Source organism: Sturnus vulgaris, chromosome 3 (genome assembly GCF_052056855.1).
Source record: "Sturnus vulgaris isolate bStuVul1 chromosome 3, bStuVul1.hap1, whole genome shotgun sequence".
NCBI classification, from domain to species: Eukaryota; Metazoa; Chordata; class Aves; order Passeriformes; family Sturnidae; genus Sturnus; species Sturnus vulgaris.
Window position 1 is genome coordinate 109,728,940 of NC_142245.1, and position 22,399 is coordinate 109,751,338.

The window sequence follows — 22,399 nt, forward strand, 5'->3', positions numbered from 1 at the left end:
AGATGGGAATGATGTGGATCAAATCAGATGTTGACATTACACGATGTACAGCAATTGTCTGGGAACCACTTCCACAAGAAAAAGCAGTAGTGAGAAGTTACTGTTTCAGCCTGGCTTATTTTAGAGAGGCTGCAGCAGAACCTGGCAAGGGGTTGTGGTGCACTTCTGTCTTCAACTTCTACATAACTGAATTCCTCTTTGTTGAGAGGAAGATTTCAGTTCCATGATATTGCTTGTTATTAATAATTACCTTGTTCTGTTACAGTGTTTAAAATCCCTTTCCATGCTAAGATTTGCATGATCGCAGAACAAAAACCTAGTCCTTGCTCTGAAAATGTACAGGATAGGTGTAAAATAGGGGGGGAAGGACAGAGAGCCATCAGTGTTACAGAGGAGCAGATGGACACCTTTGCCCAGTGCTGCAGTCCTGGCACACCCAGAAGAAAGGACAAAACCTCATCCTTTCATGCCAGGCTGGATGGGGCTCTGAGCAACCTGATCTCATGGAAGGTGTCCCTGCCCACAACAGAGAACTGGAACTGGATCTTTAAGGTCCCTTCCAAGACAAACCAGTCTGTGATTCTATGACAACTGAAAGCCCACAGTATGTCACCTTTCTTTCCTGTAAGACCAGTACTAATTTCCTCGTGTCCTACAGCCTAACTCTTTATGGCTTAGCCAAGAGCAGGATTTCAGTGCCTATCAAGAGGACGAAAAATTCCATGTGGGAGATGACCAGAAACACACGAACAAGCACAAAATATGGTGCTTTTCAACTTTCAAAATCAGTCTCCCAGCTCAGCCATGGTTTGGAAAGACCTTTGTCCAGGTTTACTCAGGTCCTGTGCACTTTGGGAGCAGTGCTGCCTGCCTCAGTGTTCCTCTGGCACAGGAGGCTCCACAGCCAGCTGGGGCTGGGCAGGCCCTGCATTTCTTTTGCATCCTTGGGTGATGTGAGCAGAGGCTCCCCAGCCCATGGGATGAGTATGGAATACATAGCCTTGGTCCCTGGCTGGGTGACTTAGCTGTCCCCTCCCAAGCACAGCCATGCACCAGCACAACCACTGCACACACAGCCCAGGACAGGGCCAGTCAGGGCCCCACGACATCCTTGCCCACACTGGTGGTGCAGCACCTTCTGCCCGTGGCATCCAAAGAGGATCTCTCACCAGGCTGGCAGCTGTGGGCTCAGGATAAAGCCCTGTGGTTATGGGTGCTGCCAGTCCCTGGCACACGTGTCCTGGTTTGTTGCTCACAGACTGAATCAAATTGAACAGAAACCCAAAGAAATCTTCAAAATGCTGTAATGAAAAGTCTAGGAGGAAGCTGGAGGCACAGACCCTATGGCTTTATGGGCAGAGATGGGTGTCCACAGGGGCATCTGGCAGAGGGTACCTGCTTTGTGCTTCCCAGACAGAGCTGTGATGGAAAACCCTCTTGTCTGGAGGAGAGAGCTCACTCCCAGGCTCTGAGCTGCCAGCTCACAGCTGGGCTAATGGGAAGGAATGCACTCCCCAGCAATGCTTCTTTATAAATTATTTTTACTGGGAGATTTGAGTGTTGTTACAGTCAATGTGTGTACAAATATTGGAAGAACAATGTGTGCTAGAGAAAACAAAGTGAAAAACCACCCGGCTTCCTATTTCTCCTGGGTAAACCTGTGATTTCTCCCACCTTCTTGAGTTGCAGTCTAATACAATATTGTACAGCCTGCTGCCTCCTTAAATAATTCCTGCTGGAGTAGCAGACACTGAGTACGTCACTCAAACCCCATGAAGTTGTTTAGCTTTCAGTTCCACATCCTGAGGAGTTAATTCTCTGGGAGAATGGAATGACCTGGATGTTCCTCTGGGTGCTCTCCTGGCACAGGATAACTCCTGGCATGGAGCTGGATATTTTGGAGGGGCTTCCAATTTTACTGTCAGTCCTATTCTCCTGAGCTCCCATTTCCCTTCTTCCTGTTCCTCACACTTCTATTGTGATTCAAATAAAAGTGATATATTAATGTTTCACTGGTTTAAAATGAACTGCAATTACCAACAGAGGATTTATTTCATTTACTTGCAGCCACCTAGAAGGCAAGCATCTGGCTTACACGAGTCATCTGTAGTCTGGGGAGAGCCATGGGCATTGCCAGAAGTCAAATGACTTCCTACGTATTTTAAATACCTTTTTTTAGGTAGAGATGAACAGCACACTGAAAGCCCATGGCTATAGAGGAATTACAAACCCAAAGTTTAGATAATTCAGGTGTAGTGACTTGAAGCCCACCTTCAATATTTGTTCAGAAAGAAACTGTGAAAGATGAGATCGGTGTGTTTGGGATTTTGATAGGGAGGCCACAAGGGATTGTGTTGATCACAATGCTGACTTTAACAACCTGGCCTCCAGCCTTTACATTTTCTCATGCAGAGTATTTCAGGGCTTTTTAGTAGAAAAGAAAAGCAGCATCTGTCAATTTTAAAATAAATCTTTCCCTATAAATTCCTGCCTTGGAAAATAACAAGGCTGGGGAAGAGGAAGAAGGAGCAACAGAAGATGTCACAAGAGAGAGAAAGCCAGCAGGGGATTTTTAATATTTTAACAGCCCCTGGAGTGTGAGATGATGAGGTTATTTCTACACAAGACTTTGAACACTCACCAAGGCACTGTAACTTTCAGCCCCTCACGCTTTGAGCTGAATTGAAATGAATAATTTAAAGAAGAAAGTCTCTTGAACTCTTTGCCATGGGTTGTGTGGCTCTGTCACGTTGGAGGAACCTGGACTTGTCATTTCCACAGGTGCTGGGGAACTGTGGGGACACAGTGCCAGCTCTACTGGGGTTTCTGTCTTTCTTCAGCCATTCTGCTGCCATTTTCAGGGGCTTTAGGAGACTTTTTTGTTGCACGCTGCATTCCAGCTTTTGCCTGGCAGCACAGCACATGTGGAGCAGCAGCTCAGCAGTGCCAGTAAAACTGATGAGCACACAGAGCAGCAGCAGGGCTGGGAGCACCAAGCTGGATGGGGATGGGGACAGGTGAAAGCCAAGAAGAGCAAACAAAACCTGAGACAGAGTCAGACTTTTGCCAGCAAAGCAACACAGTCAGAACAAGCACTTGTTTCTTGCAGTGTTTAAGTGGTTTAATGAAGTTGAGGGAGTAATTCCCAAGGGACATGAGTGTTGAACACACTGACTAGAGAATAATGCACTTTACTGAATGAGGAGCCTGAGGGCAGGACCCCCCCCAGCATGGCCCTTTTGTGCCATGATGGGGCTGCCCAGATGCACATGAGCTAGGTTTTAACTCTCACAGGCCAGGCACAAACCCTGCAGAAGACTCTGCAGATGAGGCTTGTGGCATTGGAAGAGTCCTGGCCAGGCTCATGCTGGCTCAGAGTGCAGTGACTGCCCCTGCCCACACACAGCCTCTGTCTGCCCCACTGGCCCCATAGCCAGTTGCTGTGCCCTGTGAGGGCCAGCAGTGGCTACCAAGCCAATCCAAAACTGCTGCTTCTGGCTACAGGCTCTGGTCCTGCTTTGTTGTCATGATGCTGCAGACAGCTCAGAATCCAGACTGGAAAGGTGTTCAGCATCTAATATCCTTGGCTGTGACATCACAGAAATCTTGTTCCATTAGGAAGAGGCTCAGGAATAGCACTTTTCCCTTCCTATACTCATAACATCTTTGAGAATGAAGAACACTGCCTTCATAGCTGAATATAAGCAACTATTTTTTGCTTTTTCTGGATTTGTGTGCCATGGAAACTGTTCCCAACTCCTTTAGACACCTAAATGAAGTCAGGTCTAACCTTAGTTGGTAAAGCATCAGTAGATGCACAGAAAGACTTTCTGAACTTTTGGCTGCATGCCTTGCACAGATCTAGAAAACTCCAGTGATATTTTCATCAACATTAGGCCATGAAATGCTACTACTGGAAAACAGCAGGATCAATCAAGCAAAACTATCAACAGTGAGAGAATATGCTATTTATTTACTACTTATGCTAAGATGAAAGAGGGAAAGATGGTAAAAATGACAATTATTTATTTTAATTTTTTTAATCATAGACCCCCTTTCTTTCTATATTTCATAATGAAAGGAGGGAAAGTGATAAACTTCCTTTATTTTTGCTTTTTTAGTCTAAGGAAACTGCAACGGACAAATAAAAAGACAGAATGTTTTAAAGATACTCCTTTTATCTCCTTTAGTTAAAACACATATTTAAACACAGACTTAAAAAGTAGTGTAGGACATCTATGAAATGGCTGGGGGTTTTTTTTGCTAAACACAGTGGAGGAAAAAACTCTGATCAGACTAGAAAAAAAACATGATTGAGCAGGAAAATTCCTTTGTCTTTCAGGCACAGACTCAAAAAATATGGATAGGTTTATATATAAATACATATGCAGTAACCAAAACCTCAAGTTCAAATACACCTGAGCTTTGGGGAAGTTTGTATATTGATTCAATCTCTGTGGCTTAGGCTCATCTGTAACAGAAATATTTGCAAATAGACAGAATACTTCCTCTTTAATCTTATCTAGTGATCTGCCTGTTTGTCTGGGATTTTCCTAGAGATGGTCTCAGATCCTGATATCTGAGGGCTCTGTAGCTAAATTACAGCAAGATCATACATGGCTACACAGAGACCTTTATTTTCTTCTGTTTGCCATGAGCATGTATTTTGTTTTAATCCACTGGGATGAAAGGCAGAGCAGCAGCACAGCCTGGCTCAGCTGCCACCAGGACTGTGCTTGGCCCACCTTTGGGAAAAGATATTTTGACTGATGGTTCATAAAATCACAGAATGATTTGGGTTGGAAGGGACCTTAAAGATCAGAGACACGGTGGACCTGGACAGCCTGGTCTGGTTGTTTGCACTATGGGCAGACCGTGGCTGAGATGCACAAAACAGCTCTGCAAGAGCTGTTAGTTCTCTTTGCAGGGGCTCTTCCAGAGCTCCAAGCACATCCCAGTCTTCATCTCCCAGTTCTGGTGCCTCACCAGCTGCTCTACAGGTCACACATCAGGGAGGAGCAAATCCTGGATTGATGTCCAAGAGGTTTTTCTCCCAAGAAAAAGAGGATTGTTTAAGGTTTCACACCTTCAATGCCACCTTTAGGCAAGCTGCTGCACCTTGGCAATAGGGAAAGATTGTGAAAAGTCAGGATTTATCCACGTGTGCCTGGCTAATTGTTGTATGCCCTTGAAGAACCCTGGGCACCACTGGCAAGTAAGACAGATTGACCTGAGCTAAGCACCTTCACTTCTCTCTCTCTCTCAGAGGGCATGAGGTGGATGAGGCTGTTTGGTAGCTGTTCAGCCCTAGTGCTGCTTAGACAACCCTGCTTTGTATTCTGAACAATTTATCATGGCTTGTACCTGCACTGGTACTTACAATTCCCCCTGAGATTTAGTGCACTGGGAAGGGCTCCAAGTTCAACAGAGCTGTGCCATTCAATATGGATGGGGATTAACATGGAAATTTTTCAGAGTTTCATTGTGTCCTTTCCTTTCTGTGTCCCCCCACATTGGCCAGAGTGGTTTTGTCACCTCCTCGAGCATTTTCTCGTGGGTAACTTCTCACCACTTCAGATTCCCAGCATTTTCTGAGTGAGACCTCACCAGCTCCTACCAGTGCTCATGTAGTGAATGGGCGAGAGGAGGGGAGCGAGCGCATCTGAAAGGAACGCGAGAAACATAAACAATTTTATTAACAAGACCACAAAACTATTTTTTAATATATGCAGCCATTTACAAGGGGCAAACAAACAAACAGAAAAACCCACTGGGGAGACATGGGCGGTGTCCACGACCGCAGCAAATCTGCTCCAATGGTATGGGCAGGTTTGGGGATGGTCCCTTTCCTCTGGCCAACACCATTACCTGTGAAATCTGGCACTAAGGTGGTGGGGTGCCACCAGCATCCTGCTGGGGTGCCAGGGACGATGCCAGCTGGGTCAGGGCTCGGGCAATAGTGGACAGGTGGCTGTTCATGGTCCGCAGCTCTGCCAGGATGTCGCTCACATTCGCCGACGCCTCGGAGCCCGCGGGCACAGCCTGGGCAGCCGGCGGTGGGGACTCAGCCCCTCGAGTGCTGCTTGCCATGGGTGCTGCCTGGAGATTTTCCTCTTGGGAGGGGTGTGGGGCTGGGCTGCTGCAGGGCTTCATGCCTTCCAGGGAGCCTGTGCTTATGGGTGGCTGGTCCTCCTCCTTGCCTTGAATGGTGGCGAGTGTTGCCGAGGCGAGGAAGGGCAGCCAGTTGATGAGGTGGGTGGCACCACTGGGTGGGACAACTGGCAGATAAATCCCAGGGTGCAGGGATGGAGTAGAGGCAGAGGGAGCAGGAAGGGAAGGAAGTCCAGGGTGAACAGTGGCAGCAGAAGTGGATGTTGATGGTGAAATAGGAGGTGGTTTTGGATGTAAGGCTGCAACACATGTGGGTAACGGTGGTGAAAATGATGCAGTGCCAGTGTCAGAGGAACAGGAGGGCGATGCTGGAGCTGTGAAAGGTCCAGGCTCTTCAGAAGTTGGTGGTGAAGTGGCAGCAGGTGGAGCATCAGGAGTGCAAGGATCTGAATCTGCAAGGAAGATAACACCATGAGCTTTGATTCACACATGTACTTACATACAGAATGTTGCCTGCTGTCCCCTCAATGGGACCAGGCCTTCTTTGATGAAAGGAGAAAATTCACCAGCTGGCAGTGATACTCTCTGTAGGCCCATTAGAAAAGAACAGATGTAATCTAAGACAAGGGCCTATTGTAGGTAAGCATGAAATAAATATTATAAAAGTAAATTATCTTTCCACTCTCATTCTTCATAAAGCCTGTGGACAGGCCTGAACATTTTTCTGGTTGGCATCTCATAGCTATGAATTAGCTGGTGAATTACCTACTTGTTTTCCTGGCCAGCCATGGAACCATGGTAATATTCTAAGTGACTCAGATGTCCTGGGAGGGCTGGACAGCTTCTGCCAGAGCTAAAATTAATTGCTGCTTTACAGAGGGTCCCAGTTTTCAGCATTTTGGTTTGACAGCTAAACACCAGACACAATAAGAGCTACCTGGTGGCTTACACCCTTCTTTTTTTTTTTTTAAATGTGTGGAAACATGGCAGAGTTCACACAATCAAAGCTTGATGTATATCCCTGCCTAGATCCCTTCAGCAACTTCAGATACAAAAATCAAAAAAGGAGACAGAAAGAAATTGTTGACACTGTGCATCCCAGCCTGACATTTGTGCCCTCTTGGAAGTAGTTCACTGGACCTCATCTAATGTCCACTAAGGTCATTAGAAACATTCTTGCTTGGACTGAGTCCATCAGATATAGCACAGGAGGAAAGAGCAGCCTCTGGACCACATAAAGAAGCTTGGAGAGCCACATGATGGTCTAAGGTGCTGTACCCACTGTGCCCAGTTGCTAAATACCATACAATCATTCTGAAAGCCAGAAATAGAATCAGAAATTTTACCTTTTCAATAGCCTCAAAGATTTTCTTAGGTGGAATTACTATATCATGCTGTACGTGTTTATTTTAGCATTGGGAACACATTATAGAAAGGGTGGTGAGATGCTACAGGAGTGGTCAGTGTAAGACAGATGGATTTTAAAACAACTTTTACTGCAATTAACTGAAAATTTTAAGGCACTGCTGTGGATACAAAGACACAAATTAATAAATTTATCTAGGTTAAAACAACCTAGAGAAGGCCAAGTGCTGAGGTGTTAACACTATGCTATTATTATTTCTGGCATCTAAAAAATCTGATGTGAGAAATTCATTTTCATTACTGGCTGCTTTGGTATTCCAGATAGCAAACTGAAATTCTGACTCAAAAAAGCAAAAGGTTTTTCCCTGTCATTCCTAATACCAAATCAGCTGGACATGCAGCCAGGAAAAGTCCATCTTTGTCCCACATGGGTCTACTATGTTGTTCTTAACCAGACACACATGTTGCTTGGAGAGGATTATGACACAAAATTGAGTCTGCCTTTATGTTCCTGAGATTTTTATGGAGAGTTACTGCAGGTTCCTTGAAATGGTTTCCTTCCTTTGTGCATTGGCTTTCTTCCCAATACAAAGTCCCTGCCTACACAGGCACTCTACCCCTGTGCACTGGAGGTGGGCTGAGGATGCTGGATTTTGGGCTTACAAAGTGCTGATTTGCCTTTGGTTTTTCAAAACAAAAACAAAAATAAAGCAGAGCTCAACTACAGGTTCCTTTTCCATCCAAACCACCAAAGTTTGCAAGGACTGAGATGAAAGTTTCAGGTTTGGCTGCACCGTGGTGTTAACCAGAACAGTGTTTATGGTCCATATATAGTGTGGCTAATCCCTGTCCACACTGCCCAAGCAAACCAAATTAAGTGTAATGTTTTTCCATACATTTGAGAGCAGAGGAAGCTCGACAAACCTTGATGTAATCTGGTTTAGCACTGTGGCAAATAACTGTCACAAAAGATTCCTAAATAGTCAGAGATACTGGGGTTAATATACAAAGAGTAGCAACTTACACAGACAAAAATTGAGGCAAAAATCTGGACACCAAAGGCCCTTCCATTTAGCTGAAACCTTTCCAAACAGTGTGGTTTCCCTATCAGAAGCCACAGCCTTGTCATTGCCCTAATCCCCCTTTAAGATTTATTTATGCCATGCAGCTTTTAAGCACAACTTGCTCAGCTTGATCAGGCTCCCATACTTCCATCTAAGAAATTCCACATGGGTGTCTGGACACCTGCACACGGATCCTTGTGTGTCCAGGACATGTGGGAGCTGTTGCAATGCTCAGATCATAGAAGCCAGAGTGACTGATGGTTGAGATGGGTCTGACCCAGCTGCTCAGCATCCAAAGACTGCAGAATCACAGCATCACTGAGGCTGGGAGGGATCTCTGCAGACTGCCTAGTCACAAACCCTGCTCAAACAGCTCCAACAATTTTTTCTCCAAGGTCAAAATTGCTGGGGTGTGTTTGAGAAAGCCCAATTATATGGAAGTTCTGAGTAGGATGAAGCATGGAGCAAGCAACTACTGTTGTGTATCAGATACAAACAGATGATTCTCTTTATTTTCTTCCTCTCTAATTCAGGTTGTTTTTGTTTTTTTCTCTCATTGCAACTCATCACAACTTTTGTGCTCAGTTATTTCCACTTCTTTTGTACAGCCCTCACAGAAAGTCTTAACAGGAGCATCCAGGTAGATTGCCACTGCTGGGGTTGTTCAATCCACACCTAGACAGAGCTGGAGCTAAGTGGGGTTGAATGGATGCCTGCAGAGAAGAGAGATGTTGAAGTCAGAGTGCTCAGACAAATATAGTCACCTTCCTTAAAGATATCAGCCCACCTGTTCCTTGTGATTCAGCATCTCCCAGTACACCCAGTCCACAGAAGCTGAGGGGATGCTGTAGCCTAGTCCCACATGCAAAGACAAGGCAAGATTGTGGCTTAGAAGAAAATTTGTATCGCCAGTTGGGGGAGTGAATCCAGGGCTCAGAAAACCTGGGTTGGGATCAACTTCATGTAAACAACTGAATTAAAATGCTTGGTGAAGAAATTCCTTGGAAATCCCTGCATTTTCCATCTTGTGTATAGAGGGAAAGTCCCCTAAATGAAGGCTTAGACACATAAGATGTATCTCTCTGAGCAGCCTCAAGAGTCACTTCTTTCAGATTGAATGCACAAGCAGCTTTGCCTCATCCTTCAGGAGGATTGTTTCACTGAGATGGGATTCCAGTCACAGAATCACAGAATATCCAGAGTTGTAAGGGACCTAGAAGGCTCATTGAGTTCAAATCCTGATCATTTACAGGTCCACCCCAAAAATCACACCATGTCTCTGAGAGTGTACTGTAGCTTTTCTTGAGATCTACCAGGCTTGGTGTCATGACCACTTCCCTGGGGAGCTTGTTCCAGTGCCCAGCCACCCTCTGGGTGAAGAAACCTTTCCTAATATCCAATATAAACCTCCCCTGATACAGCTTCATGCCATTCCTTCAAGTCACCTTTGGCTTTTCTGTCTAGACACAGTCACAATCTACAGCATAGTTGTCTACATCTTATCTAATTCCCAAGCCTTTCTATGCATTCAGTGGATTAAATAAGTTGAGCATCACTTCTTTATTGCTATAATGAGAGATTTATCCTCATCACTTTGCTGGGAATAATGCTGGATAATGAACTTGGTTATGGATGTCATGATCTGAAAATGCCTACATTGCAAAAGAGAGCTGTACCAGTGCATAAAAATGACTGCTCAGCTTCTCTACCCTCCTGATCTACTATGGATCTCCCAAAAGGAAAGTCATTGTACATCCTTATTTTACCTATTTGCAAATAGGAGGGAAACCTTCTGCTCTGCCACGTCCAAGAGGATCTCAGTGTCCAAAACTCATGGGACTGTAAATAGCGCAGGTAATTCAGTAATGAGAGCGACCAGAGGAGCACCTCCACTAGGGGATTTCCTGGTACTTGTCCTGCTCATGATGATAGATGCTACCAAAAGATTAATGGTCTGCCCTGTGAGAATGGCAAACTAAAGTTATTTTAAATGCATTCAGCTGTATGAGAAGATCACGTATTTAACTTTAGAGTCAGCCTTGGCTATCTAAGCTGCTTTTGTTTGACTACTGATTTTATCTGCCTTGGAGCCAAATTGCTGCAAACTCTGATTTCTTAGTCTATTGTCAACTAACAAGGGAAAGGTCTGTGAAAAAGAAACCTTGAGGGAAAAGCAAGAGCATGACTTTCCACAGATTCAGCTCATCTAACATTAGCCCTTTAGCTGGCATCTAGCGTGAGGCAGTCCTCTTGGCTCCAGTCAGGAAAGAAGCACCTCTGGGGTAAAGCCATTCCAAGCTATCAAGTCCCTAACGGGGGTGAAGGATTGTGCTCTGAAATGTCCCTCCCCTCCATGAACTTCTGGTAAGTCAACCACCTTAGATGGGCTGAGTATCTTCTAAATGACTGGAGCTGGGTGAGCTGGATTCCTCACTTTATAGATAGATGTAGCAAGTAATTTCACAGAATCACAGATTGGATCAGGCTGGAAGGGACCACAGAGGGTCGTCTTGTCCATGCCCCTTGCTCAAACAGGGCCATTCCAGAGTTCAGGGCACAGGATTGTGTCCAGACATTTCTGGAATATCCCCAATGAGGCAGCATCCCCACCCTCTTTGGACAATCTGTCCAGTGCTTGGCCACTGCCCAGGAAAGAAGTTCTTCCTCATGGTCGGGTGGAATTTCTGGGCATCAGTTTCTGCCCATTGCTACTTGTCCTATTGCTGGGCACCACAGATTAGAGCTTGGCTCCATCCACCAATTTCCTCACAAACCTCAACAGCAGATGAGTAATGCTGCCTCTGTGTTCCCTTGGAAAGCTCAAAACCATAGAGATAAGGTTTAAGATGCAGGAGAGTAGAACCTGAAGCCCCTAGAGTGCTTCAAGGAATGAAATTGTGGTTGAGAAGGTGAGTCAGGACTGAACAAGCAATCTATTTCAATAGTACCAGTACTTTATTTATTTAAATGACCAGTACTTCAATGAGGCTTGTAAAAGTGAGGGAGAACGACTTTTAAAAAGAGAAGATAGCGATAGGAAAAGGGGGAATTATTTTAAACTAAAAGAAGAGAGATTCAGACTCAGCATCAGAAGAAAATTTTTACTCAGAGGGTAGTGAGGCACTGGAACAGGTTGCTCAGGGAAAATGTGCCTTCCCTGGAAGTGTTCAAAGCCAGATTGGTTGTGGCTGGTGCAAGGTCTGCTGGAAGGTGTCCCTGCAATGAGCAGAGAGGTTGGAATGAGAAAATCTTTAACATTCCCTCCATCCCAAACTGTTCTACGATCCTGTGATACTGTGATTCCATGATAAGGATACTGAGATGCAGAAATGAGCCTCTCTGGTGAGACAGTGACCTGCAGGAGGCCTCTGTGCCGTGTCCTTTCTGCTCAGGTTTGTGCAGCTGCTCTAAAGCTGTCGGTGTCTGTGTGTGCCCGCGGGACCGAGTGCGTGTGCGCTCCCCCTGCACTGCACAGCTGCTTCCCAAGAAAGTCTAAATATACTCCTGCCTCCGCTTTCTGGTGAGAAGTGAAACTCCAGTCCCAACAGCTTGTGGTAAATGAAAGCCCAAGAGCAGCATGTGCGTCACTGAGGGCGGTGCTGCTTTTGCACGGACAAAATCCATCTTTGGGACCTGAATCTGAAGCCAACCCTCCTGCTCTGCTCAGGTTTGATTCCGATGGAGCTGCATTGCTTCCCACTGCCAGGCTGAGTCAGGCTTAAAAGGACTTCAACCCAGTTTAGAAGGGATTAAATCACCATCTTGGGTGAAGAGGCCACGAGAGATGACAGTGGAGTAGGTCTGAAGAGAAGCATCAGTGTGAGCACTCCAGGATTAGTGTTGGCATACACGGGATTTCAGAAATAGAATTTGGCTCTAGATATTATTTTGGGTCTAGTCTAGCCTTTAATTAATTAATAATCTAATCTGTCTCTGGACACTCTCTTTTAGGTGAGTAGCTTAGAAATGCATAGAAAATACATAAAAGCATTAGGCAAGTTTATTGTTAATTATTTTTTAGATAAAGCAAATCACATGTGTCCTAGGAACCCAGTCCTCTCTTCATAGGTTGAAAAATCCCAAAATATTTTATATATCAAAATGCTGCTCCCTTTAATGACAGAAGTGTTTTTATGTAATTAAATATGTCTGTTCAAGTCAGGAGATTTGTGCAAAATATTGATTTGAAAAAAAATAGATCAGAGTATTCCAAATCAACCCTATTCCTCTGGTTTGTGGCTTATTTTTAGAGGGATTTTGCAAATAATTGCAAATAATTGTAGGTCGAGAGAACAATGCTCTAATGGAGCACATGGCAAAGTCTCTTCCAGGGTCCATGACATTTCACCAAAAACATCCCAACTCTGTCTCTGTGCTGTCAAACTGGTTGAGTCATTTCAGCAAGGCTCCTTCCTCTTGCCTCCTGCTTTTTAAGCAGCCTAATAACAATCCACGACCTACTCTACAGATTTTAATTAATTTAAAAGTTTTTCTGACTTCATAAACTTGTGCATCTCTTTGGAATTTGTTTCTTTTTTTTTTCCCCCCCTGAGTTGTGGTCTGTTTTGGGGTCTGTTTCAGGTACAGTACACCAGGCTTAGCTGGACTGAGCTTTATGTGACTAATCCCATTATGACTCCTGTGGAGTTGTGCTCTTTCAAAATTTCTTGAGTAATAGTCTGTTATGAGTACATACTTATTCCCATGTCATGCGAACAAATTCGTTCTCACAGTTTGTCATGGGCCATCTGCTTTTTCATCTTTGTCCCTGGCTTAATTTCAGTGAGATTTTATTCACTTCCTGACAAAATGTGTGCTTTTACACTCATTTGGGACCAGATTTTCCAGGAACCTGAGGTCCTTCTTTGACACCTACGGGACAGAGCCAGACTTTTTGAAGTGCTCTGCAGCTCCTGTTATTTCCGAAAACAGAAGAGTCCCTGAGGATGCCCTGACATCTCAGTGTGGGGAGGGAATGGGAAAAGAGGAGGTAGGCACGTTGGAGAGGTAATATTGTTGGGCAGCAGGCAATTCCTCATGACAGTGCTCATTGCCTAACACATTTGTCCTGCTGTGCTCAAAGCACTGCACAGATGAGTCCCACACTGGCTGCACTTTTTGGGGGCCAGACAGAAGCACATGCAAAATGAAATGCCTTGACAGAAGTCCATCACAGAGCCAGGAGCAAAGGCCACTCTCATCTTCCCCATCAACCAGCACTGCCAGTGCAGCCCTCTGATAGCTCCTCTGCCCTATGAGTCTACTGACACAACTTCTTAAATTGGGGAAAGGTTCTTTCCCTCTCCTTTGCAGCACAGAAAAAAGGCACAGAAGAAAAATCTGTTGTGCGTAAGGAGACTGCCAGCCCAGCCCTCCCGTGGCCACACAAGAACATCTCCTCCACCCACATATGTTCCCTTCTCAGCAACTTAGCGAGGATGGCAAAGTGGCTTGGGAGACTTTTTAGGTCCTCTGAAACTAAAATAAGACTGACAACTACTTCTGGAGAGCCAAAAGAAACAGGAAGAAGAAGAAAGTGGTATAATTGTTCAGACCATTTTGTTCAGACTGCCTTGTATTTTGCCTCTGTCAATGGTCAGTAAATGATGTCTCCAAGGAAGTATCAAAAAAATCTTCAATAACAGCTATACCTTAGTCCATTGTAGGAAATTTTCCTGATGTTCCATTAACAAATCAGAATTTTGGCCCAAGACAGATGTTTACACTATCACCTTTGATGGAGGCCAAGAGATTTGATTTAAGATCAGGCTCAAAGTGAACTGCAACTGCATAGACTGCATCTGAAAGAGCTTGTGTATAATTAACTCTCTGAATCTGGCCATTAGCTACACCAAAGGGTTTTCCTGTTTTGAAACAGACAGCTTTTCCAACACGTGTAATTCTCTGAGAGTCGTGTTTTCTTTTCCTAATAAGTACTATTGTCTTTCTAAATGCCCCTATTATGGTCTTATTGGCATTGTAAACATCACATAATTTTTTTATTATTTTTCTTTTTCCTTTTTCTTCTTGTTCCATTTTTTTTGTTGTTGTTTCTCATCCTTTGGCAAGGTTTTGGCAATTAACTCCTACAGCAATGAGTTTCTTAGCTTGGTTTTGCATTGTGTGAGGAAATTTTTCCATTTATGCAGGGAATTTTTGGTACTGATCAGCCAGGAGGATTTTCTCTAAAACCACCTGTGAGCCTACTCTTTGTACCTTTCTCAATTGCACTTCCTGTCATAAGTGGCCCTAGAATAAATCCATTATCCCATAACATTCAGCAAGTACTAAAAGACACAAAAGAGAGTGGACAGGATGTGTATATTTTACCTTTAAACCAAAGGATCATACAACCTCCAAGATCATTAAGTCCAACCATTAACCTAAGAGTGCCTGGTCCATCACTACACCATGTCTTCAAGTGCCATATCTAAACATTTTTTGAATACTTCCAGGGATGATGATTCCACCACTTCCCTGGGCTATGTTTGAATGCTGGACAACCCTTTCAGTGAAGAAATTTTTCTTAATATCCAATCTAAACCTCCCCTGGCTGAACTTGAGGCCATTTCCTCTCATCTTACTCCTTGTTACCTGGAAGAGGAGGCCAACCCTCATTTGGCTACAACTTATTTCAGATGGTTGTAGAGAATGAGAAAGTCTTCCCTGAGCCTCCTTTTCTCCTGGCTCAAACCCCCAGCTCCCTCAGCTGTTCCTCATCAGACTCATGCTCCAGACCTTTCACCAGCTCCATTGTCCTGTCCTGGACATGCTCCAGCATCTCAGGATAAGGCAACCAGGAACGTTTATAGAAACAAATCTTGATGGTCCAGATATTTTAGGTTTATTTTTCTTTGCTGGTTTGAGATTAGTTTAATTTCTTAACATATATTCTCTGAAGGCTTCAAAGCAGATTCAGATGTTAATTAACCAAAGATAGTTATATTTTCCTGCTGGCTTTTTTCCCAGGAAAAATATGAGACACACCATGCAATCTTATGGTTTTAGTAGCCAGTGAGTCAAGTCTGGAAATTTGGCTCACATGAGTCAATGAGATTTCAGGTTGCTACAGAGAGTCCAGCAAGGACAATGCCCAGCCAACAGTGGACAGGACTCTTTTGCAGACACCAGATGGCTTTTCTTGGGCTGATTAATGAAAGAATCTACATCCAGGCTGGGTTACCTTGAACCTCTTCCATGGTGTGCTTTTGGATGGTTTGTCTCTCTCAAAGGCTGTGCTTCCCACTGAAACACAGGAATTCTGAATTTTCTTGGGTATTTACCATCCAACTGCCCCAGTACAAGGCTTCTGCTAAGCCTTAGAGTCTCCATAGCAGAGCAGTGCTCTAGCAGCCCTTATCTTGTACCACCTTTCAACTGTGTGAACTCATTACTTAAATGGAGATGGTGAAAAAAGAGTGAAGAAAGTCCCCTCTCCCATCTAGACCTGAACCAAGTTTGTTGGTTCTCCTCAGTGAGCAGCTTTTAGGTGAAATAAAAGAGTAGGAGTAGAAGGCAATGATTAGACACACCATAAAAGACTCTCTTGGGCTGTTCTGCCTAAGAGTTTGAAGGCCAAAACCTGCTTGTCAAGCTAGAAGTGGGCAACTTGACTGTTCAATAAAGAGGCCCTCAGTGATCTGAGGATGACAAGGGAATGATCTTACCATAAGTATGCAAGAAAAGTCGGAACTAACTCATGTAATTGATTAAATTTTCATATATTTCCCAGTATGTTTCATCCCCAGAGGCATGGTGTCATTTTTAGGAAAATAATCTTGTAACGAAAATCCCCTGAAACTGCACAGCCTGAGGTGATTTTTATCATCTTCATACACCTAGGAACCACAGAGACCATATCTTTTCTGCAGAGTTAATCTGGGTGGGAGACAGCCATATCTGAACACCTGAGTTGTGCCAGTCTGGACATGAATTATTTCCCTGAATGACCCTACAACTCCTTTGCTGTTTGTGAACTTTCCCAAGTGTACCAGGAGTTTCAGACTGGAGGAGGAATATCTCATAGATTTTTGTGTTTAGGTACTCTGGGATGCTTTCCCAATCTCTTGTGTTAGATGTGGGAGAACTTGTTTACTCCAAGGAAAGGCCTTTCGGGAAAGTCCTGAAAGATTCAACTCACATGTGATCAAATCTGAGTCCTTACTACAAAAAGGGTGAGTGCCAGCCCATGGCCAGACAGGACCCAGGCTGCTTATCTCCTCCTCAGAGCTCCCAGCCTGGACTGAAACCACTTCCCAAGCCTGAAAGGAATTTTAAATGCCCATGGAGTCAATGCCTTGGAGATGTACCTTTTATCCTCTTTCACTTCAACTGCTCGATATGCCCAGGCAATTGTGGCAGGCATCATGGAAATGCTGTCTTCACAAAGACATTTTGTCTCCAATAACATTTTCATTTTACACCCAAGTCTAGCCGGAGGTGAATTCTTTTGTTTATTGAAGAGCCACAGCTCCTTTGGAACAAAATGTTCTCCTGTAAGCTGGGTGAGACGCTGGTTTTATTGAAGAACAGTCCTGCAGACCAAGACAATGCTGTACTTCACTACCCCTTTTGAATTACCACTCTGTCATTTCCCAGAGGAGCATGATCGGCCGACCACTAAACTCTGCTTTAAGATCTTATGCCCGATCTAAATGAGACAGAATGAAGCCCTGGAGAGATTTCAACCCTTGCTTTGTTGAAACAACATTGCTTTGTTTGGAATGTATTTGCCTTTGTACTGGGGAATGAAAATGTAACCCAGTGCCCAGTTTTGAAATACATAAATACAACACTTTTTGGTAACGTAGAGTATATAAAGGGATCCATAGCATATGCTTTTCCTTACACATCCTTTTTTTCTGGGAGATCTTCAACCAGTTTTTAAACCATCAAATCCTGAACTCTGTAACATCTCAGTGGAGGAGGAACATATCATGCCTGTGTTCCAGGCTAGCATGGTGACCCAGTTAGGAAATCTGTAGCAGACATGAAATGAAATCCAGACCTGAGCTTACAACAATGAACTCAGGCTTCCCTTGTATCCAGTTGGATTACACAAGCTAGGAGCCACCCAAAAGTTCATGACACTCATTCATAGCTACAGTCAGTGGTCACCATCATTTGGCTCCCAGGTCTTTCCAGGGCTTTACTTTAATACCCTTAGACTATGAACTGAAGAGATTTAGAGTTATGATCCAAATCACCCAACCCAGGTTGAATCCTGAGCTGGAAACAGCCAGACAACTGAGACAGTTGGACTTTTTCATACCCCTTTCTACAAGTTCACTGTGACTTCAGGGCATTTTGGGGTAGAGATTTCATGAACATAGACCCTTGCTGTACCATTAACTGGTGTATGAAACCACACCATCAGCAGCTGTGGAACAGCAGTCAGAGAATTTGAGGAGTGTTGCATGTGATAAGAACAGAAGAACTGCACCAGGAGGTTCCAAGTTCCTCAACTCTCCACTTATCCATCCTTGCCACCATGTGTCCTCCTGAATAACTAAATGGAGGAGGAATTTGCCCACTCTGAGAGCAAACAAACACATCAGTCCTGTCCAAACAGAGGTGCTCTGTCTCTCTGTCTGAGCCCATGTCCTTTGATCACCATGGGCACCAACTCCTGTCTAATATTTTGGGCTGTGCAGGGTGGGCTTGCTCACTCACTGGGAGGAGGGAAACACCTTGTTAGGATAGGAAGGAGTGATTCAGCCACTCCTTGCTCTGAGTCAATATTTACCCAGTGGCTCTCGGTTTGGAGGAGGATGATCTCCCTCCAGGGTCACATTCCCACCCTCCTGAGTGAGGTGGCTTGAGCCACCAGTCAAAGAGGGTGCTAGTAACCTTCTCCTGGGAGCACAACTGCTTTTTCTAGGCTGCATTTGGATGCAAACTGGCACGCTGTGGCTATGTCTCTTTTTCTTGTTTTTTTTCTAATTGTAGTCTGAAGCTTTCCTTAATGGGACAGAGAAGTCTTTGAGACTGGAAATGTGCTCTTCTCTTTGTTTCTGGTAAGACATAACACTGTCCTCATGGGACCGCACTCCAACAGGGATATTTTAGTTCTGCCTGGCTCCATTCTCGCTGGCCCGCGGTCTGATTGCTGTTTGTCACTGGGACTGCGAGCGCTGGGGAACAGAGACTGCCCTCACTGCAGCTGCTCTACTAGGCTGGAGCCCTGAATTTGGCTGGGCTTCCCAAGCATTTCCACGAGGCAAATAGTAACACTAATTTCAGCTGGACACTGTATTCCTTGGGCCCATTCCTAAGGGGCTGTGTTGTGCTGCTTTTGCCTTTTCTTCGTGTTAAATGCATTGCTAGATTTCACCCTGGGGGTTGTTGTGTCCTGCTGGTGGATGATTATATTCCTCTCTTTGAGGCATTGAAGATGAAAGACCAGTTTGAGATCCCTTTAGATACATGGAGATACCCTTCTGCCCGGTCCCTGATATGATTTTGTGAAGATGTTGATTATGTCCCATCTTTCAGAACTTGGTCTCTTTTATGCTGGTGTAAAACAGGAATAATTCCATTGGCACCAGTGTCATTTACACCAGTGTAATCATGGGAGAAGGAGAAGAAATAGGCCTGCAGGGATTTTTTGTTTCTTTTGGGGGGAACCATGCTGACTGTAAAACCACAGTAAAATTATTTTTAAATGAGAAAAATTTCTTTAAGACAGATCAGCCTCTTAAAAAGAGAGACAAATGGAATGAAATGCTGCAGTTCAGAAAGTCCTGCGGTATTTGGGAAATGGGGCAGTTTGCTGTAAAAGGAGTAATAAACAGCCCAAGCCAGGAGAGTTGCAAAAAGAGAAAGACGCAGAAAATAAAGCTGCTTATGAATTACATTATCAAAATTTCTCAGAGCACAAGAGATGAGATTGTAGAGGCAAGTTTATTCTCAGCACATGCGTGGAAAAATGTAAGCCTCAGTAAGAACCACTGAGTAAACCTGAGAAAAGAAAATGACTGTTCCTGGCAATGTTATGGGGATGGTGTTTGTCAATTAATGAACTGAGAGGCCACCGTTTGCAGCTCACTACCCAGCAAAGGCGTGCACAGACTAAGCCCAAACAAGGAGATTTTTTCTTTTTCCCCAGTAAGAGGAATGCAGGGACATTTTGCTCTGTGCTTCATCTGCAATTCGTTTTTTTCTTTCATAAAACCTGGTGATTATTGAGAAGAGAAAGTTTGCTCCAAGTGGCTGGGCGAGGGGTAACTCGCGATTACTCACACCACTGTTCCCATTTGCCTTCAGGTTTGTTGATTTTGATGACAAGCCTTTACCACTCAGTTTCTCAGTTGTGTCAGCAGCTTCCCCAGCAGCCCAGCGATGCTTTTTGTGTTAGGCTGTGCAGACAGGAGAGCAGCTCCAGCCAAAAAGCACACATCGAGTTCGTACTCCCTACTGTAAGAAACCTCAGAGTTTGACTAAGTTTAAATCCAGCCTCATGGCTTGGACTCATCTCTAGCAGAAATACACAGATATCCCCAACAACATGTTTAAATGGGAAATTTTCCAAGGACACAATACATGTACCTTGTTAGGGAACAGCTCTTCTCCAGCCAAAAAGCTTCTCTCTATCCTGGGGGAAACCTGGCAGCATTGGCAATCTTCAGCATGCCGAAAGGAAGAAATGCCAAAGGGTCTGCTGCCTTGTAAAATGAAGACTTCTTGATTAACTTTATGGAAAGAAACTGAGCTGTAAAAAGACATTTTGTCTTTAACACAGACTGGAAGCTGGGAGCATAGCCACCTGGGTAGTCTGAGCTACACCAGCTCTATCAGGAGATCAAGATCAGAAGGAGCCTGGATGCCACCAGGAATGTGGGGAGAGACAGGCTGGTGAAGGGAGGATGTGCAGGAGCCAAGGTGCAGTTGCTGAAATTCATAAATGACTCAACAGGGAAACAAAGTCAGGCAGGATCCTGACTTACAAGGGAAAGCATTAAGTCTTGCAAGGAAAAAGCTAAAACAAACCAACACAAAACCACTGTGTGTCCAACTGTCCATCTGTTCCATAGGCTGAACTGAATCATCACAGAGAAAGAAGCCCATTTCAAGACAGCATCTGGGCTCAGTTTTTCTGGGCCTTGGGAAAGTGGTTACACCATCGGAAATGACCAGAAGAGCCCCAAATCATCCCTGCATAGCTCACACTACAGCTAATGCTCTCAGTGTAACAGCAGCAGAGGCTTGGACTGAATTACACAGCCCTACACACTCTGTACAACATGAGAAAGAGGTCCTGCACTTAGCCAGTCCTTGTGACATTGTAAATAGAGATGGGACTTGAATCAGCATCCAAATGTGTATCGGCGTTGTGAGTCACTTATGTCCACCAACATTGTCATTATCCTGAATTCTGTAATTTATAAAAAAAAATTCAAGCACTGCAATCTTCAGGGCCTTCACAATGGAGTGGAGTGAATAACCCAAATTTGGTACTAATCTCAGCTCTCCAAGGCCCAAAGTCAGTACCTTGTTTAAAAACATTGCTGGGAGACATGGAATTTTGGGAGATGCCCCTGTGAAAGAGCTGCCTGAAATTGAGCTTTCCAGAATAGAGATGGACCTTAATTTTTAGGACACCTGAAATCAGCACATGACCCTAATTAAAGCATCTCTAACTTGTCCTTAAAAAAAATAATCGAAGGTCCATGTCTATCTCTGACTAGAATGGCTCTGATCAGAGAAGAAAAGTTAATGTGCCACAGAAAAAATATCAAACAATCAAAAACCAAACAAAAATCTCAAAGAGGAAACTGCTTAAAGTGATTTAAAAATACATGACTGCACCAGGACACATGCCAGTGAAACCAAGCATTTTGAGGTAAGATCTGCCAGTCCTGTTGAGCACATCATGTACTAACAGCTCCCTTTTTCATGTTGTTGGAGTATTCCCTGAACATCAGCCTGAGTTAAAAGTGAGTTTTGAATTGATATCAGAAATGTCCTGGTTCAAGCTTCTCAACTTCTTACTCTAGGTCTAGAAAATCTTTGGGTTTGATGCTTCTCAGTGCAAAGCACGTGCATCAGCATTTGGGCCTTGCACTTCTTTATCCTGAATTTTGCCTCCTCCTTTGAATCTTCAACTCCAACTGTTTATAGACAAATTTGGAAGCACAGTTTTACTAACTTTTGCTGATATAGAATCTGCACAGGAGATAAGGGGATCATGCATTCCCTCTTTCACTTTTAAATTAGATTCATTTAGAGAACTTGCAAGTCAATTTAAATGCTTAGTAAAATCTACAAAAAGATAGATATTTATCTACTCTACAGTAGGAGTGGAATCAACTATTAAAGTAACAAATTTTAAGAAAATCCTAATAGATATGTTGATCAAAGATGGACCCAAACAATTATGTTAGCACCAATAATCTGAAACAGTGGTGCTTCAAGGTTGTGGGGATTAGTTTTTCCACTTACTAATGCTGTTTATATTCCTGACAATTCTGCCATCATCTGCTGATCTATAAATATCACCAGGGCCATACTTAGCCATGAATTACACTAACAAGTTTAAAAAATGTGCTACAAAATCAGAAAGGGTAAACTCAACTGAGAGTCAATGAGACTGAGGGTAGCATTTGGCTTCAAAATGATGGAAAACATTTCCACAGAGCACAGTGCATTGCCCAGGATTCATTCTCTGTGAATGTGTGTTCTCATGAGTTTGAGGATAAACTCAGTTTCATCTTTCTGATAATGATGAAATGCAGAAAGGTCATTTCTCTATGTTGATTCACTTGTATTTTCTATAGATGAAAAAAAATCCTAAAATCTGCTGCTGATGCTCTTCTTTGTGATAAAAGAACCTCCTGCCCACTTGGAGTACACTTAACCTT

General features: G+C 44.0%; 1 protein-coding gene across 3 annotated transcripts in view; it reads right to left on the reverse strand.

Moving 5' to 3' along the window:
* Positions 1 to 5,663: 5,663 nt before the first annotated feature.
* The window catches only part of RUNX2 (RUNX family transcription factor 2), a 157,064-nt gene continuing 140,328 nt past the window's right edge, over positions 5,664 to 22,399 (reverse strand). For all 3 annotated transcript variants that reach the window (XM_088162514.1, XM_088162515.1, XM_088162513.1), the window contains one exon: positions 5,664 to 6,563. In XM_088162514.1, the coding sequence (XP_088018640.1) occupies positions 5,884 to 6,563 (680 nt within the window). In that variant the 3' untranslated portion in view covers positions 5,664 to 5,883. The remainder of the gene's footprint in view (positions 6,564 to 22,399) is intronic.